The 19,426-nt window shown below is 36.6% G+C and overlaps 1 protein-coding gene across 1 annotated transcript in view; it reads right to left on the bottom strand.

Moving 5' to 3' along the window:
• The window catches only part of GID4 (GID complex subunit 4 homolog), a 41,874-nt gene that overhangs the window by 20,302 nt on the left and 2,146 nt on the right, over nt 1-19,426 (bottom strand). The window contains exons 2-3 of the mRNA XM_027875107.1: nt 15,008-15,067; nt 2,438-2,545 (exon numbers count right to left, since the gene is read on the bottom strand). Coding sequence (XP_027730908.1) covers nt 2,438-2,545; nt 15,008-15,067 — 168 coding nt within the window. The remainder of the gene's footprint in view (nt 1-2,437; nt 2,546-15,007; nt 15,068-19,426) is intronic.

Genomic DNA, 19,426 nt, shown 5'->3' with positions numbered 1-19,426 from the left:
AAGCCAAGAAAACTGAAACAGCACCTCACATGTATATACTGAAAATGCATATAAAGATGTGAATTCTTTCTGTGCAAAGAAAGCTCAATTTGAAAAAATTGGGACACTTTCCAAACTTGGATTTGCCATTTCACAGAAACTTTTTCTTGAAACATCTCATAAAGCTGCTTACTGAACTACCCAGCAAAAAAAATCCCCTCACTCCTGGACAGATTTCAGTAAAGCCATCTGTACTGTCAATGGTCAAAATAGTTTGTGGTCCACAATGGAGGAAAATCTGGAAGCAGTTCCATTGTAAAATGATATGACACATTCTAGAATCGTGGACATTTTGAAGCAGGTCATCAAGGAATAGGCTGACTCACTCTTCTCCTCCAGTATGCTACTGGATGAAATGAGACATCTCTCTGTAGAGATTTTTTTTTTGTTTGCTATGTGCATGCTGACACCAAAGAATTTTTATTTTCTGAGTCCCTTTTGGAAATTAAAAAGACCGTCAACCTTTGGAAATAGTACGATATTTTCACAAAACCAGATTTTGGAAAGTAAAGTTTCATAATCTTTACACAGACAGAGTTCCAGTGATACTCAGTAATGCATCAGCATTTGCTATTTTAATGAAAAAAGAAGCCCCTCCCCATCATCATAGATATGCAAGGGCAACAAAGACTCTTCCAAAAACCCAGAAAGAAGTTTTGTCAATAGTCACAAGTTACCAAGTTTATCAGAAGCAGGTCTTTAAATCATCACAGCTTTAGAAGATTTTGTCAAGAAATGGGAACAAAATAGAAGTGTTTCTCTACCACACACAGAAGTTCACTGCTTTCAAGAGAAAAGTCTTGAAACACTTCGAAAGAAAGAATTTATTTACTGACTGGCTTACCTGGCACATATATTTAACCAGATTAATGACAAATGTTTTAATTCAAGGTCCTGAAATCAGCAATATGGATGATACAGACAAATGTCTAAGCTTTCTTGGCTAAATTGCCAGTATGAAAGTGAGGATAGAAGTTGATATCCTTACAAACTTTCAAAAGTCAGAGGAAGTGCTTTACTAAGGTTGAATTGAGATACAAAATTACCTGTCAATTTCTTTAAAAAGAGAAATTTACAAACAACTGGAAATGTTTCAGAACTCTTTCAAAAGCTACTTCTATTTAGATGATATTAAAGTTGAACTACAAGACTGAACAATCTTTTTCTTTGACATAAATTGTACTGAAGATGATGACCGAGCCAAAGATGAACTCACAGATTTTAGCACCAAAAACTTATGACAACTTACTGTGCTTGAGTTTAACTCGAAATGCCTTCAGAATTCTAGCGTTCATTGAGAGAAGCCTATCTATGCTCATGCCTTGTAAAGCGAGCTATGAAAGCTTTAATTCCATTTATAACAATATATCTTTGTGAACCAAGATTTTCAACATTTGTAACCATCAAGAAAAAAAAAATTTAAGTTATTGCATGTCCAACACGTTGTGTGTTGCCTTGTCGAAGACCTCTACAGCTTAATGGTCTTATTCAAACTAAGCAACAGCTTTCACAATATCGTTTAAAAAATAAAATTTAACTCGTCTATATTTCAAAAATATTTTGTCATATTACTACAACAAATACAGTAAGATATAATTAATATTTGGATAACTGTATTTATTTCCTTTATAATTCCATGTATTTTATTTTATGCATTTAAAAATATTCCTCTAAGATCCATAGACTTCACCAGACTGCCAAAGAGTCCATGATACAAAAAAGGTTAAGAATCCATTCTAGAATCAAATACAAAGTCCTCTGTTTGAAGGCTCATATCCTTAAAACCAGTATTCTTTTGGTAATGTTATATTGGCTATGAGTCATAAAACACTGTATTCTCCAAAGAAATGAGGTTGAGATTCACTCAAAGGTCAACAGTAAGGAACATAGTAGATATAAGCAGGCCACAACATATATGAACAACAAAGAAGTGGTGTAAAAGATATTGTCAAAGAAATGCACAACTGAAAAAAATGTACTGTTCATGTTGAAAGAACAAAAGTTAACTGTTAGAGAGGCCGTGTGCTTCCTTAGTATCCTTGGGATGTCAGGAAAACTCAAGGATATTCCCCTAGCATACTGGGGGGGTCCCTCTGTGTCAAACATGAAGAAGATTCCCACAAGATGGTCAATTGTGGATGAATTACACTGCACTGCTGGAGGAAATACTCACATTAGTAAGTCATCATTTGAGTATATTGGAACAAATCCCCATTTTGCTCATAGCTTTAATTTCCAATAAGAAAACAAAAGTGTGGCCAATCAGAAAAGTAATTTTTTTTTTTCCTTTGGGCCTGGAAATGTTCAATAGCCTAGAAAATCCTAAATCTCTAAATTACCTTTAGTTACCAAATTGTCATTGGAAGAGTCAAAGTGGATCATCCAAGGAGTTACTCACCCAGTGTTTGCGATCTACATCCTCATCTGCATCCCACTTTCGGGTTAGGAATGGGTGCTTTTTGCTGATTATTTCCCCTTCAAAGAAAGTAGTAAGAGTTGGGTATTCCTATAACAAAATAAAATATTTTTTTAAACTCTTAGCAAAAACTTAATCTTCTTCATTCTAATATTTGGATAAAAGTAAACATTGCTAAGCAGTGATCCAAATTAGAGTTAAAACCTACAGAATGGGAACATCTGCCAATAGCAGAGGCTGTAGACACTTAATTTTATTCATGTTGTCCACAAATGAGAGGGTCTCTCCTGTGTTTGTAGCATTTTAAAAGTCTGATGCCAGAAGTACAGAATCACTAATAACTCAAAATATTTCTGTCGCAGGAGTTTTATAATACCTTGGTAAGCAGATGACAGCTTAGCACATCTGGTTTTGTCAAAGAGGAGTTTCAAACCAAACCAACCAAAGTAAGTGGTTCCAAATGAAATGTTTTAAGAACTAAAGCAAGCGACGAGTACAGCTTTGATTTTATATACATTAACAAAAAAGCAAGTAATAAATATTCAGTTTCATATATAAGCCTCATTATCTATCTATTATTGCATAAGAAAATGCTCATTTTATTTGGTATCAGTTGAGATCAGAGTAATTTTGAACTCAACAGATATAAAGTAAAATGAGCATGTTCATATACAAAAAAGAGCAAATTATATGAATGTGGGTGTATATATGTATGTGTGTGCCTCTACACCCATACAGTCAGACCTGTAATTCCACTGGCATAGGGAACTCCCAGTGAGGAAACACCCCTTTCCAAAGTAGTAAAGCACCTGCTCTGCCACTTACAATCTCAGAGCGTTGCCTGGGGCTAGGGTCATACTGTCAGCACATGTCCAAAGAGAATGGAACCCATCTTCCTAATTCTACTTCCCTGTCCTGCTCCCTGCTCTCCCCAACCCCCACCCCAATGCTAATAAGGCCACATGTTTTTTCTTTAAATTCTCTATAACCCTTCTTATGTTGTTTCCAACAGTCTTCATACAATGAGATAAATATATATATATATTTAAGTGCTATTATTTTAATATTAGTTTTGCCCCATGTCAGCATCTCCCCTGTAAAAGACTCTATAATAAAGAAAAGTTTTCAATTACATTCTATAGTTTTTACCACATTCCCCCCATTAAATGCTTTATATAATTCAACATCTACATAAACACCTCTCTCTTCTTCCTCAGTTTTCAGTGCACTATACATATTTATGCAATAGTTTCTTTCCCTCAACATGGAAGTTCCAGGAGACCAGGGACAACTTTTGTCTCTGTAACCCCCCAGGGCCTAACATACAGTAGGTATTTAATGTTTGTTGAATTAAATAGATTATACCAGACTAGAATAAACCAGGCACATACAATCCTGAAAGCTTCATAAAATCAAGAATGTTTCCACTATGTCTACAACTTATTGGAAAGAATTTGATGTATAGAAAAATGGCTGTTTATTTTTTAGAAAGAAGTTTCAAGATATTATGAACCTACTGATTCAACAAATTCCACTTTCTACAAAGTCAGTGGATATCCTATTTGTTTATATAAAAAGATGCGCCAATTAAGTGAGTGTTCTAACTTATATTAGAATTGTTTGTAGTCTTATCCTCCCTACTAGATTATAAACTCCTTGGGGCTAGAGGCTATTTTATTATTCATTTTTACCTTTTCCTCAACAATTAGCACAGCCCATGGTACACAGTTTCTCTGTTTAACAGTGAATAAACTAGATAAAAGACAAAATTTCCCAAGTAGAAACTTATAGTCTTAACTTTTTTCACAAGACTACAGATTGCATTTGACAGGATACAAAAAGGCCCACCAACAAATAGCACTGGGAAGGACTATTAAAGTAAAATTTTAAAAACTATCGTCTTTGGCTTCTAAAACGGAATCGACCTGAAAGAGAAGGCAAGTAAGGTCAACATATGTAAATTAACATTAGGGTGGCAGCAAAAGGTAGTGGAACGAACTATGTATTTGTAGTCTGAAGACCTAGATAAAATCCTAGATGTACTATTGACTTTACTACTAGTCTGTGACCTTGCTAAAGTCTCTTCACATCTCTGGGCTTTACTTCTAAAATGAAAGGATTGGACTAGATGAACTCTAAACCCCTTTCCAACTCTGAAACCCTATAATCACGTACTCCTAGTGGGCCAGAAGGCCAGTTTCCACTAATGATTTCTAGACACGACCAAATGCTTATTAAATTGACTTACTTTCCTTTACCCCCAAATAAAGCTAGTTAACTGGATTTCTACTGAAATAATGTTCATGGTTTATATTTTATTTATTTTATGTTCATTTTTCATAGTTCTTATTTTATAACTAAAAGGACCTTAGAGATCATTAGAGGAGTAAATCCAATCCCCTCATTTTACAGATGGGGAAACAAAGTCCCAGAAATTGGAAAGTAACTTGCTTGAGATCACACACACTTGGAAGCAAAACAGAATCTAAGACATAAGTCTTCCGATACCAAAGCTAAATGTCTTCCCACTGACAGCAGTCTCTTCTTTCCTCCAAACAAGAAACAGTGTGAATGAATTATAACTTAAAACTTCAGTTAAACTGATTTGTCATTAGGTCTCTCTAATAATTTTCCAGTGATTTGTCTAGTTAAATTCTGTTGGCCATCAAGTTGGACCGAGGTGTAAAGTTCATTTTCAAAAGGTACAAAAACATTTTCAAGACCTTATTTTGTATGTGCCTCTCTCTCCAATTTGTTATATATGTGCCTAGCTATTTTATTTATCAACTTATATGACAAGATACTGATGATGTCATGGTGAGGATGAATTCTTTTTAACTAAACAGGCTAAACATGAGTCTTACAGGATTTTTTTCTTCACACAATACTAAAAGGACAACCACCACCAAGAACAACGTGTAATTTGTCTTGGAGAGCCTTTTCAACAAAAGTAAATTTTTTTTAAAGCAAAATCAACATAAAAAAAACCATTTTGAGGTTTAAATAAATACAAATATGAATTATGGTTCCCTTAATTCTTTCACTTAAATATTTGCTGACTGCCTACTATGTACCTAGTACACTGCTGAGAGCTATGAGAGAAAAAACTACATGACATTAATTGTCCTCCAGAGACTTAAGATCTCAACAGTATGATAAAACAGACAAATTAAGAGCTAGAAAGACGAGTGTTTCAAGGCCTAACAAATCTCAGTACCAGGTCACTGTGGCACCTAATAATTGGTACAATCTTACCCTCAAGTACAAAAATGAAATTTAAAAAAATGAGATCTATGATTTCTTCAGTATGGGGAGCTCCAAGTGAGCACCTCCCTCTACAAATGCATATTTTTTATACCTGCTCTAAAACTTAGGTCCTAGAGTCACCAGGGAATACTAAGAGATTAAAGGCCTTAAACAGGGACAAGCAGTCAGTATGTGACAGACATGGGGCTTGAAACCAGGTCTTCCTGTCTCCCTATCTACTATACCATGCTACCTCATTCATTTCAATCTTTAGGCCAACTACCTCACCACCCTTGTGCTGATCTCTGTCAACGGGTTCCTGAGATTTATTTAGTAACCAGGCTAAAGGGCAATTCTTCTCAAAATCTAAAATACTATGCAAACTTGAGAATATAAAAATGTCATCCGTATCTTATTATCCATGTGTTAAGGAACCATAGCTACTTACAAATAAGGTATTTGGGTATTCTTAGCATCATCTAATTAAAACAAAAACCAGAGCTTCAGCAGTGATTCCCAGCAAGCAAGTTTCAAGTAGTTTTGCTGCACAACTAAATATGGCTTCTTGGCAAAGCTGAGAATTTTCAATAATAAAGATATATGTATATAAATACACATTTATTGAAAAATTTAAAAAATTTCTGACTTTTGTTTGACCAGTTCACAACACTCTCAATTGACCTGTATTGTTCATGTTTATGCTTTAGAGACATATAATATAAATGTATTTGATTTTGTTGCTTGAATTTTAATTTGGGCAGTAAACTTTTGCTATATATCAAATTAAAAATTATGAACTATAGTTCATAAGAAGATCAGTATAAGGAACTAAGGATATCTAACATGGAATAAAGAAGACTAAAGGGTAATAAGACAGCTGTCTTCAGCCATCAGAAGGTCTACCTCAAAGAAGAGGGATTAGATATGCCTTTCAATATACGTGGCCTCAGGAGGCAGAGTTAAGAATACATGATGGAAAAAAAGAAGGGCAGAATTCAGCCTGACATAAAGAAAAACTTCTAACAATTAGAAACATCCAAAAGTGGAGTGGACTACTTTAGTAATACGTTAGTAAATGAGCTCCCCATCACTGAAGATCTTAAGTCTGAGGCTAGATGGTCATTTGTTGAGGATATAGTAGAGGGAATTCCTACTCAGGTTTAGACTAGATTAAGTGAGATTTTATGAATTTGATGTTTACCTCTCTACATTTTTCCACTCTTTACCTCCTTAAACTACACCTGGAGAAAATGAAATATATCCATCGACTTCTCCACTCATCTGGTAATAAATAACTGTCACTTACCTGGAAAACCTAGGCAAAGGTTGGTAGGAATTTGGGAGGCAAAAGCCAGTCATTTAGTAATGACCCATATGGGTCCTGCACCATACTTTGCAAGTTATAGCATAAGAGTTTTGTTTGTAACTAAAAGGAAGCTTTCTCAATACAGAAGTAATTCAATATGGAAACAGTATAGAAACTAACTGAATTATGTAGGAAACCTGGGTTCCAGCCCTAGTTCTGAACTGATGCAATGGAGATCTTGGGCAAAATCATCTCTAAGCACCCATCTGCCTTTAACCTATAGTTCTGATGCCTACCTCAAAGGGGCAGTGTATACAGAAAGGAGTCCTAGGATTTTGGGATTAGGCCTTGATGTATGGTGGGATGCTGCTTCAATCAAAAGATATGGTTAAAAAAAAAAAAAAAGTACTGGCTTTCAGACATCATTTGAAGAACAGAGAATGGGAATCATCCTTTTGTGACCAAAAATTAACTAATCACCTAACAGGAATATCATGATGGTCATGGACTGTCCATACCTTAAGTTGGTCTCTTCAGGTAATATAAGCAAGTATCAATCAAAGTAGTGCTTTCCAGAGACATTAAGAACTAGTAAAGGAGAAGATGTCTCCAATATTCCCACTAAAGAAATTATAGAGATGGCACCGCCTAGTCCTTTTTACCATTTTGTCTTACTTTTCTCCCAATACATTCATACTGGTTTTTAGGACCTCCCGGAGTCTGCTATACATATATAAAACTTGCTTAATTCAGTTCAGAGAGAAAGTTTCAAAGATTTTTAACATCATTCTTACTTCTCTATAGAAGATCCTCTCCAGCCTTTTTTTGTTTGTTTATTGGCTCTAAATATGAATCTTTTTAATGCCTGGTTTTGGAGTTTTAGATTTACTATTCTATTATCTCAAATTCTGTTAAGTTTGCCTATGTATTTAAAATGTTTAAGTTATTCTAGTCTCAGTTTTTGAGAGGCAGAATGGCATAGTGGATAGAGAAATGGCTTTGAAGCCAGGAAGACCTGAGTTCCAAGTCCTGCCTATTATACATAATCTGGGTGTGATCCTGGGCAAGTAACTTAACCTTCTCAATGCTCCAGACAAATCTCAGACTGATGGTTCTCAAACTTCTTGGTCTCAGTACCTCTTCACTCTTTTTAAAATGACTGAGGGCCACCCCCCAAGAGCTTATGCTTATGTGGGTTATATCTATTGATATTTATTGTATTAGAAATTTAAATGTCTTAATATTATTATGAAAATAGTTTTCACCTGGCAGACTCCATGAAAGGTTCTCTGGGAACCTCTGGCCTATCAAGACCACACTTTGAGAAATATTGTGTTAGATGTAAGGTGCCAGAGGGAATTTCCTAGTTTCAATTTTACTGTTTAACAATTGGACTGTGTTATGTTTTATGTGCTAATTCTTGTCTCTTAACAAGGACTTTAAAAAATAACATCCCGATGCCAACTTTCTAATTGGCATTCTCCAAAGGTTACATTTATCTCTTAACTGCTACATCTGATTGGCTTTTCTCAGTCCTTTCCCCTTGACTGGTCTACAGCTTTTTTTTTTTTTAGTGAGGCATTTGGGGTTAAGTGACATGCCCAAAGTCACACAGCTAGGAAGTATTATGTGTCTGAGGCCGGATTTGAACTCAGGTCTTCCTGACTCCAAGACCAGAGCTCTATTCACTGCACCACCTAGCTGCCCCTGGTCTACAACTTTTGACACTACAAGCTGATCCTTCTTCCTGGAAATGCTCTCCTTTTCCTTATCAATTAAGCACTTATTAAGCATCTCCTATGTGCCAGGCACCAAGAATACAACAAGGGTAAGGAATCAAACAATCTCTACTTGCAAGAAATTAACAGTCTCAAGAGGGGGACCTCGTACTGTCTGACCACTCCTTTCTCAAGTCTCCTCTGTCTCCAATGCAATGCTGCTTCTTTGCTCCTCAAAAACTGTCTTCCTTCAAAGCTATGGTGGGAGTAACATTAATTACTCATCTGGCTGCAGCCCAAGGCCATAAGATCAAAATTTCCAGTCACATAGGCTGATTTATCACTAAAAAGGCAATGAAACCAACCTCAGAGCCTAATCATCTCAGGAGCCCTTCTCAAGTTTGATGCACGTCAGCAAACCCATTCAGATGCAGCATCACGGAAAAGGCACAGGCAAGGGGAGGCACACCTAACTGAATCAACCTGATATGAATCAGCTCTGATGAATACCCATTTCATGTTATTACTGAGTAAGCTTTTTTGTTAAATGTATAAGTACTCTGTGTTGTTTCATTCTAAAACTGAGCCTGACCCACCAGGCCAGCCTGAGAATGGCCTGGCCCAAAGCATTCACCTGGCCCAAAGCATTCGTTACAGTTTGGAATGACCTCTTGGCTAACTTGATGATTAAAACGAGGAAAGGATGATGTAGAGGAGGGAGAGGAAGTGAACTATGGATGCCTGGGTAACCTCATATAGGAATCTGGTAATTTGTATGGCCACACTTCTCAATGAATATGCTAAGTCCTTTCAATGGGACAGGGAGGGTTTCCCCAGGATCTGGTAGGCCTAATCCACCAGGAAGAAAAGGAGCTATCAAGGATAACATTTCATATCTGTTGGTGATAGCTCTAGAAAAGCTAGACAGCTAGCAGAAATGAAGGGTGCCTTCGTTCACCAAAGGGTCAAAGTTGTTTAGTTTTTTTTTTCAAACCACTGAGGGACTTAGGAGGTTGCAGGAAAAATTTAGAATACAATCAAAATCACTAAAATCACAAAGAATCACCAAAATAATGATTGGTGAGGGAGTAGCTTGGACATATCAAAGAAGACCTCCTTTTGCAAAGTTAGTTAAACCATTTGACGGGGATCCATCATTCTTTGCATCTCTGAAAGTGGCTAGAGTTGTGTCTGCATGGCCCAGTAAAAATGAATTCCCTTTGTAGCCAGTACCCTGAAAGGGTTCTGCAAGGGAGGAGGCAAAATTCCCAAGAGACATGAGGCTGTTGGATTGGCTCTATGATTATGTGCCATGGCACCACTACCATCCCTACCACCACATACAACTTATGACCAGCCAATGGCCAGAGCAACCGTAGCCTATATTGGGGGCAGAGCCCTACTACTTTGAGTTGATTTATGGTTTTTATATATATATGTACATGTCTTCCTGCATTAAAATATAATCCCAGTAGGAATTTTTCCACACCACATTTGTATCCCCAATTCCTGGCGTAGTGTCTGGCAGACAGCTAGCATTTAATACATGTTCAATAAGTGAGGTTTCGGTCCCCTCCTTCCCCACTACACCATCATGTTGGCATGAACATAACAACTGTTGGCCTTATAGCAGCAGATCAGGATAGCTGTTGCTGAGCAAATTTAAGGAAGAGGAATGGCTCTCCTACAGCCCTACTTATAAGGTGTTTTAGGGGTAGTTTTTGAAATATGAGGTTAGACTGACAGCCAGACTATAGGGTGCCACACAAGTCCTTGTATGAGACTCCAGGCTTGTCAGTCACCCTGGCTAGGGTCCAACATTAGAACCACAGAAGACCAGAAGCCATATGTTCAAATCATAGTGGCCTGGAAAGGTGGGGCACCAAACGTATTAGCCTTCTACACACTGGCAGGCAGGTTACTATCATACCAGGGAATGCCCAATGGGTCCCCTAGGGGGTTGGGGGAGGGTGAGGACAGGCTATTAACTGAGGGAAAGAGATATACTTGTTAGGAGAGGTGGGTAGTTAGGGGATTCCATTTGAGTCATAATTCTGATGACCCATTAGAATGAGAGCATTGCAGGAATGGACAGCTATGAGACCTTGGATGCTGGTACCTACATAGGCACTTAGACCAACCTCTATAAAAGTTATTGTGGGAAAGGCCAAATGGAAACCATTGGGGTCATCCAAGTCATCACATATCACCAAATGATACCAGGTCACAGGAGCCATGAAAGTTATTTCTTCCCTAGGAATAGATGAAGGAGCTTAGGACCTTGCTCCTGAGAGGTGAGATATAATAGGTGCAATCTCTACTATTAATCTGTTTAGGACTCATGGTAGTAAGAATGGGAGATCCCTGCCACAAAGCCTAGTTTTCCCCTAAAAAAGCAACAACGCAACCCTTGAGATGTAACTGGTTCAGGAAACTTAGGTTCAGAGTTTCCTGGTTGCTTAAAGGATAAAAGCCCAACACACAATTAGGAGGTATACCTCAGGCTTGAAAGAATTCTACCACATAACAAATACAGAGGAAAAGGGAGCTGCAACCAAGTGAAGTGACACTGCAGCTTTGTTAAATGTCCTTCCCATGATATTGCTGAGTAAACTTCCTTCTGTTAAATGTTATACAGCTTACAACAAGTGTCTCATTTCATTCCATTTCCAAGTCTGAACCACCTAGTTGGCAGGAGCAGACCTAGTCTAGAAGAAAGGCTCAGCTCAAGTGCCACATTCTCTATGAAACTTCCCTTGGTCCCCCCAGTTGTTAGTGGTCACTTACTCCTCAAATTAATATAAATTTGTGAACATGGTTTATCCCCCTAGTAGAATGTCACTTTCTTAGGGATTATGGGATCACAGATATAAAGCTGGAAGGAACTTCAGAGGTCAACTTCTTAAATCCCCTGATACTACAGATGAGGTCATTGAGGCCCAAGGAGGTTAAATGACTTCTCCAAGGTCACACAGAGAACACACACCCAAGATAGGATTTGAACTTACGTCCTCTGATTCCAACGCCAACATTTTGTTCATTATACCTCAGACGTGAACTGTCGTTTTTATCCTTCTATCTATCACAGTCTCTTGCACACTGCAGACATTTAAAAAATGTTTCTTGAATTGAATGAGGACTAAGAAAAGAGGTCACTTAATTGTCAAGTCAATATCACAAACAAAATAGGTTAAGTAATTAAAATAAGTCTTTGTTTTCCTTTTCCTGGTTATTCACAGGCTGGAAAAGAAAGATGAGCTTTCTTGCTTTCAAATTCCCAAGTAGGTTCTCAATTTAGAATGAATTAATTCCAAAGGAAGAAAAATTTTTCTCTATACTTTCAGAAATAGCTACTTCTGTTAAAAAGCAGATCATGACTTTTCATCAACCTCTGATGAATATATGAAAGGAACTTGCATCAGTAGGCTATCATGACTTTAAAAATGGTTTGACCTTTTTCTCAATTTGTTATAATTGGAAAAGATATGATTGTGGTACATCTACTTACATCTAACTTTTACTTCAAAAGTTAAAGACAGACTCGAATACAAAATAAAATATTGAAAACACGGTCAAGAAAATAAAAGAGAGCTTTTTAGGGCCTATTTACAAAGGTTTTTTTAAAAATTTAATTATATAATCCTGAGTTTTAAAATTATTTTAAGATTTTTTCTCTTTAAAAAGCATTTTTACCAAAGCTTTAGATCCATTCTGATAGTATTAAACTATACCAATACACTGCTAAAGAAGCTGTTTAAGCAGTAGCAGCAGCAGTAGTTATACTGTCAGAAAAGTTAAAACAAGATATTTCCCTGGCAGATACTTTCACCAGTGACCCAACGGTTCTTAACCTGGAGCACTTGGACAGATTTCAGGAAATCTCTGAATTTAGTTGAGAAAAAAACCAGCTATATTTAAATTTTTACTTGTCTCTAACTGTAATTTAGCATCTCCTTCAATATTTAAAGATATTCTGAGAAGGGGTCCAGATGCTTTATGAGACTGCCAAAGGGTTCCATGCCACAAAAGAAGGCTAAGAAGCCTTGCCTAGGCTAGTCTTCCTCACACAGGCAATAATATTCACACTCTACCTCATAGCCACTTAAAAATTCCTGGCAATTCCACCTTGGCAAACCTCTCTCTTTCTCTCTCACATTCAATTTCCCATGGACACTCACCAATTGAATTCAAAACCCTCATTACTGTCCACTTGGGTAATTATAAATACCTTCCTAACTTGTCTTCCTTAGTCCATTTCCCTTCCCTCTCCTCACTCTAATCCATACTTCATTCTAAAATTGTTATTTATGTTTTTGGTCACAACCTGTGAGTTGATCTGTTGTAGAGAACTCCCAGTATGGAAACTCTCTCACCTGAAACAGGTCAGCTACTTATCTTCAATTTACTCTCTTACAGTGTTTCTTAGGATACTTAGATAAAGTGACCTCCCCGCGGTGAAACAGCTACTAGGTGTCAAAAGATAGGATTTGAGATAGACATTTCTTCCTGCCTCCAAGGTTCTACTGTCTACTGTGCCATGCTGCCTCTCCCATCTATTATATCCCTCACAAATTAATTTTCCTTATGTATAGCTCTGGTCACATCACCCTTTTGCATAAAAATCATTATGGATTTCTACTGCCCACTGAGTAAAGTTCAAGCTCTTTTTTCTTGCATGTAAGGGCTTTTATGATCTGCTACCATACTACCTTACATTATTACTGCCTCCTCTCCCTACCCTGTACTATTTCAGCCAAACTGAACAACTGATTCACAAATATACATCCTCATGCTTGAAATGTCCCTCCACTGCTGAATTCTTACTCATCCTTTAAAGATCAATTCAAATGCTCCCTCCCCTATAGGAAGCCTTTCTCCCAAAGGTACTGAGTTTTCCTCTTCAGATATCGCTCAATACGTTTTTCCCCCTCTAATTCAGTTATGTGAATTACAGTTATCCTTGGTTTTATCTTGACCTTCCATTAGGCTATAGGTTCCATGAGGGCAAGGACACATCTAACTTTTGCATATTTATCTCAGTGCCTATACAGTAGGTGCCTTAATAAGTGTTCGTTGAATCTAAAAGTATACATGTCATGGAGCAGAGTTTATTTTTTAAGTGAAGCAAGCAGAGCTAGGAAAACAGTATGTACAATAGTACAACAATGTAAATGGAAAGAACAACCACAAAACAATCAAAGAGGAAAATTATCAAGGACCTACTTGGCCCCACAGAATTAATATGAGAAGACACTTTCTCCTACTCCTTCCTAGAGGCAGGAGTCCACAGGTATGGAACACTCATAAAAAACATCAGATTTGTTTTCAATGTGTTAATCAGTTTTACTGATTTTGTTTTTCTTCTTCCTCTTTTCATATTTTTAAAAATTCTTTGATACCCAGGAATGGCTTTCTGGGAAGGAGGAATGAGAGGAAAATAAGAGAAAACAAAAAAATATTAATAGAAATCTATTTTAAATATTCTAAGGCAAGCAATGTCATTAACAAACTTTAATTTAAGCTTAGCTAAAGGTGGCCAAGATTCCAAGGTACACCCAGCTCCATAATTACCACCAACATGACACCCCCTTACCTCTAGTGGCTTTGGGTGTCCCCATCACCCCCCACCACATGATCAGAGAGAGAGATCCAATGCTTTATTTAGCACAGTGGTACAAAAGGGTATACCACAGACATCTGGAAGTTATGTCGTTGCAAAGAAAATTTATAAATAATTTTAACATAAAATTTAAATACAGTGCTCACAAAACAGAGCCTGCCTATTACATGTACATGCCAACCTCAAAACATGTGAGACCACAAACTCACAAAACTCAACAAAAACAGATACTCTTATTGAAGGGAAACTACATACTGCTCGAGTCTCTCAACCTTCCCATCATGTTACCAACTTAAATCTTTAATATGCTGTTATTTCTCACTGCAAAGAATATTGTGCTGTGAATAAAGGAAAACAGCTGCTTTTAGCATTTAAGAGAAGTTAAAAGACAATGCCAAACAAGGGTTCATGGAAGAACACATAATTCCAGTTCCTTCCCTTTAGTCAAGTCAAAACTTGTGGTCACCCTGAGCAACCAGAAATTTCAGAAAATCATTTAATTAGCAACTTCAAAATCCTAAGTTTTTAATTAATCTTAAAATAACAAAGTTTAGCTAAGAGTAGTCTTAATCTGGAATCTAGAAGCTAAAATTTCCTGCCTTTAATTATATAAAACTCTTTAATGTTGATTGTTTTCCAGTTAACTTTAATAGAATGCTTACCTCGGTAAGGCCTTTAATCTTCAAGTATCCACAAAGGTAAGAGTTCTCCATATCCACATGCTAGAAAGAATACACACAATCCTGTTAGAGAGATATGAAGCCAATAACTCTCAAATAGTTAGGGACACACTTTAAAGCTATGGAGTATTCTGGAACCTATTACATTCTATCAAGCAAGACTATATCATATAAAGATGGATGAGACCATCATTATTTAAAAACTTATCCAGCAGTACAAAGTTTTAATTTTTTTTAAATTTTTTTTTTTTTTGGCTTGGCAATAGGGTTAAGTGACTTGCCCAGAGTCACACAGCTAGTAAGCGTCAAGCATCTGAGGCCAGATTTGAACTCAGGTCCTCCAGGCCCGGTGCTCTATCCTTTGTGCCACCTAGCTGCCTCCAGTACAAAGTTTTTAAAACATTAATTCGGCACTTACTACACAGCACCTGGCAGGTGATACGAAATTAATAAATGCTCACTGATGAATTATGATGTTTTCCTACGCATTTTCCTTCTAATCAGGCAAGCTTCTTTATGGTGCTCTGTAAACTTGCTTTAACTAAAGATCAAAACTAAAATGCTTTTCTTGAACAAGAAAGACATACTCAAACATCAGCTGGGTATTCTCAACAAAAATCTCCCTTTACCTCCTTATGTACACACCTCTCATGAGGTCAAACCTCTATTTCTATTTGTATCCTTGGTGCCAGACTTTACTTTCATTTATTCTTTATTCTACCTCTTGCCTACTTTTCACCAACCCTAAGAGTACTGTTTCATCTCAATCACTAAATGTTTTTATGTCCTGCCATCATTGCCTCTGGCTCAGTATTGATAATGCCATATAGAAAACAAATACAAAGCAAATTAACATTTTGTATTGCCAAAAGAATGAGCTATTCCCCAGAGTATGCTTTCCAGATATCTGAAAACTATCCTTTAAGAATCAAAATTCTGTTTAACCATTTTTGGATGGGAGTCTTTCAAAAAAAAAAAAAAAGTATTAATATGTTCCCTTCCTTCTTAGATAAATAACAGTGAGCGTAATTTAACATTTTCTTGACTCAAGGTCATCATTATGAATGTCAGTTATGTACTGAAATACAATGCTACTTGTAGAGGTTACTGAAGTTAAAGAGAGCAATTTGTCCTTAAAGAGAAATGTTCCTAGGTGGGTATGCCTCCTTTAGTCCATGCTCCATGGACTCTAGCTTGAGAGTTTCATGTCTCCTCCCTTTCAAAGAGGTATCTATCTTAAGCAGACAGCTACTATCAACCCTTCCTTACTGCTTATAATCTGTTTTTGGAGAAATCAGATATCCAAGTCTATCAGCAATGGAGAATACAGCTTCTAAGTGACTATCTCATGGGCTTCTCCTACATGAGTCTATCTGTAGCTCTGTTCTAAGAGGGTTAAGAATGCCTTCAGAAATCTGACCTCAAACATAAAAACATGTAAATAGGTTCAATGATGTGCTGTAAAACTTGTTACAACTTATAATTTCATAAAGTCATAGAATTTTAAGGTGGATAGACTTTACTTCTCTCAACAATTTACATAGGAGGAAAGTGATAAAGGACTTACCCAAGACTTTGCCTATGATTCTCCTGACTTTTTAAAAGGATGGACATGACAGAGACAGGTCCAAGACTTCCCTCTACTGGAAGTAACAGATTAGCCAAAAACACTACTTATTCCTTTAGCTTGGCCCAGAGCTCAGTACTGTATCATGCCTGCTGGTTTCCCAAAGAACACAGTAACTCTTGATACTATATATTTTTTGATCAATGCCTGTATGCTGTTAGGGTGGCAGACTTTAGTGAGCACTTTTCAATAATCATCAGGCATTAGCTTTCTCTAGCCAGTTATATATACATAGGAACCGAAGAAAAGCCTCTTAAAAGATGATCTAAAACAACATCCTGTTTGTAACTTTCAGTTTTAGTTATCTCTTTTCAAAATACCTCTGTACCCGTTTCAATTTCTCTGAACTAAATTATTGGTCTCATGATTAGACAATTTATTCCTATGTTCCTAGTCCTATTATTTTATACTAGACACCACCTTTTATTATTTAATGTGAAATTGGCAGAACATCATGTAGTAAAACAGGACTACTAGCAGTTCAAATACTATTTTTGTCTTAAAAGCAAAGTGTCAGAAGCACCAAAAAAATTAAAATTATTAAAACACTTTGAAGGAAAATAATTTTTATTATAACTTGTTATTTAACTTATAATAATTTGTTATAATTTTTATTATAACAACTTAAAAGTTAGTTATCAACACTTACTGAAGCATTTCTACCAGAAAGATTAGATGTCTATATTTCGGGGTTTAAAACTACCACATCCATTTTCAAATGGACACATGGGATTTTTTAAGAACCACAAAACTCCCCACAACACCAAGATTCAAACGTTAAGAGGTTTCTTTGGAACATCTTTGTAGTTAGGAAGATAGGGAGATTAAAGAGATCTTCTGAATGAAATAGAAATACTTATAAAATTATATACTCAGGAATAGAAAACCTGGGGTTCAAATCCTACCTCTGTCCCTTGTCATCTATGTAACCCTCAGACAAGTCAACACCTCCACGGGCCTCCCTGTCCTCTTCTAAAATGACAGGCCGGTCAGTCTCTGAAGTCCTTCAGTTCTAGGTCTATGATCCTATGTATCAAAAACAAGTCTTCTCCTATGGAGTCAAAGCACTTGAGTATGGTTTTATGTGCTTTACTAATGTACTGCATGTGAAAACTGTATTTTAAATACTTTCATGTGCTGCTAACCTTAGGAATCTGGCATTGTTTCATGAAAGTGACATGCTCTAACAGGCTGCAATAAAGAACTTTTACTATAACAACACATATTTGTATATCACTTCATAATTATAAAGTGCTTTCACATATTTCTTGGAGTCATACAGATTATTTCACTGGATCATCACAATTGTGATATCGAGCATACATACTACTATTCCACTTTTACGGATGAAGAAAGAAGTTAAGTGCCTTTCTCAAGGTCACAGCTGGTTAGTGGCACAGTTGAGTTAGGTCTTTCTAATTCTAAGACCAACAATACTCTTTCCATTACACATCAATGTCTAAATTATAAATGACATATAAAGTTCTAATCTACAGTCTTGTGTATATATGCAACACTCATTGAAACCAACATATATGGAGGTTTAACTGAAGGAAAGATACTTGGGTGACATGGATACTTAATGAGTTAGGTTATTGGTTTTGTTTTTTGTTTTTTTGCATCTGTGACCTGGATAATATTTTTCAAGAATAACAAAAACAAAAGAACTAGAACGTCCTACATTCAAGGCTGTTGAAACTGACCATTAGGAAGCCTGGCATTAACAAGGAGAAGATTAACTTAGTGTATATCATAATGAGAAGAATTTTAACTGAAGTCTGCATGAGAAAGATAAAACAACACGTTTTGCAAAAAGGAGCCACACAGCACAGTAAACAAAGTTACTCTTTTTATATTTCTTTCACAAGTGTCCTAAGATTTCCTTTGCATTTGGCTTCTTGGATAGCAAGAAGTACACTGGAAGCCATAAAAAAATGGACCCAAAACTCTTCTCAAGACACAATCTCAAAAATGAATATGGTAGAAGGAAATAGGCCATAGGGACAGAGATCTCCAGGTTTCTCTCTTGAGAAACGAGTCCTGGCTGATGGAGCAGCAAGAATGCTAGCATCTATGATGAGCAACCACCTCACCAATCCACCTGCAGAACAACCACAGCCTTTACTTGACATGACTACAACCCACATTAAGATAGTTCCCTGTTGAGCTGTCTTACAGCCAACAGCCATGGGCTTCTGCTTTTAGCTGTCTTAAACTTCCATTCCTCACCCTTGTCTAAAGTATCAAATTTAACAGATTCATTCTTATTCTTTTCAATTTTTCAATTTTATATATATATATATGCTCACCTGCACAAAACTTACGTTGTCCTCAAATGTGAAAAAGTGAACTATTGAACTGATTAAGGTCAAAGGATATAACAAAAAAACCAGAATGACTTTTATACTTTACTAACATGACAACTGTTTCCATGAAAAGGATCCCCAAATTGGAAATTGGGGCTACAAGAACACAAAAACATTTTCATCTTTACAATTAATAGTCCACCTCTAGATCTTTCATTAAGAAGATTTCTGGAATGGGTTGTAACAGACATTTGCAACTTACCCTCTAGAAAGGGCATAAAATTTAGGAAATAGAGAAAAGCCTACTGTTTCCAAAATTCAGGAAAAGCACTGCTAACCACCACACTTTCTCCTAATATAACCACTATGACACAGTAGAGCAGTTAAGTTTTCAGGCCTTAAAGAAAAGCATCTACCTTCCCTAGGGGAAGAAAGGAAGAGAGGTCCTCTGGTACACAGACCATAACA

The sequence above is a fragment of the Vombatus ursinus genome, unplaced genomic scaffold (assembly GCF_900497805.2).
Source record: "Vombatus ursinus unplaced genomic scaffold, bare-nosed wombat genome assembly UNPS02014807.1, whole genome shotgun sequence".
NCBI lineage: Eukaryota > Metazoa > Chordata > Mammalia > Diprotodontia > Vombatidae > Vombatus > Vombatus ursinus.
This window is presented reverse-complemented; position numbering and strand designations above follow the sequence as displayed.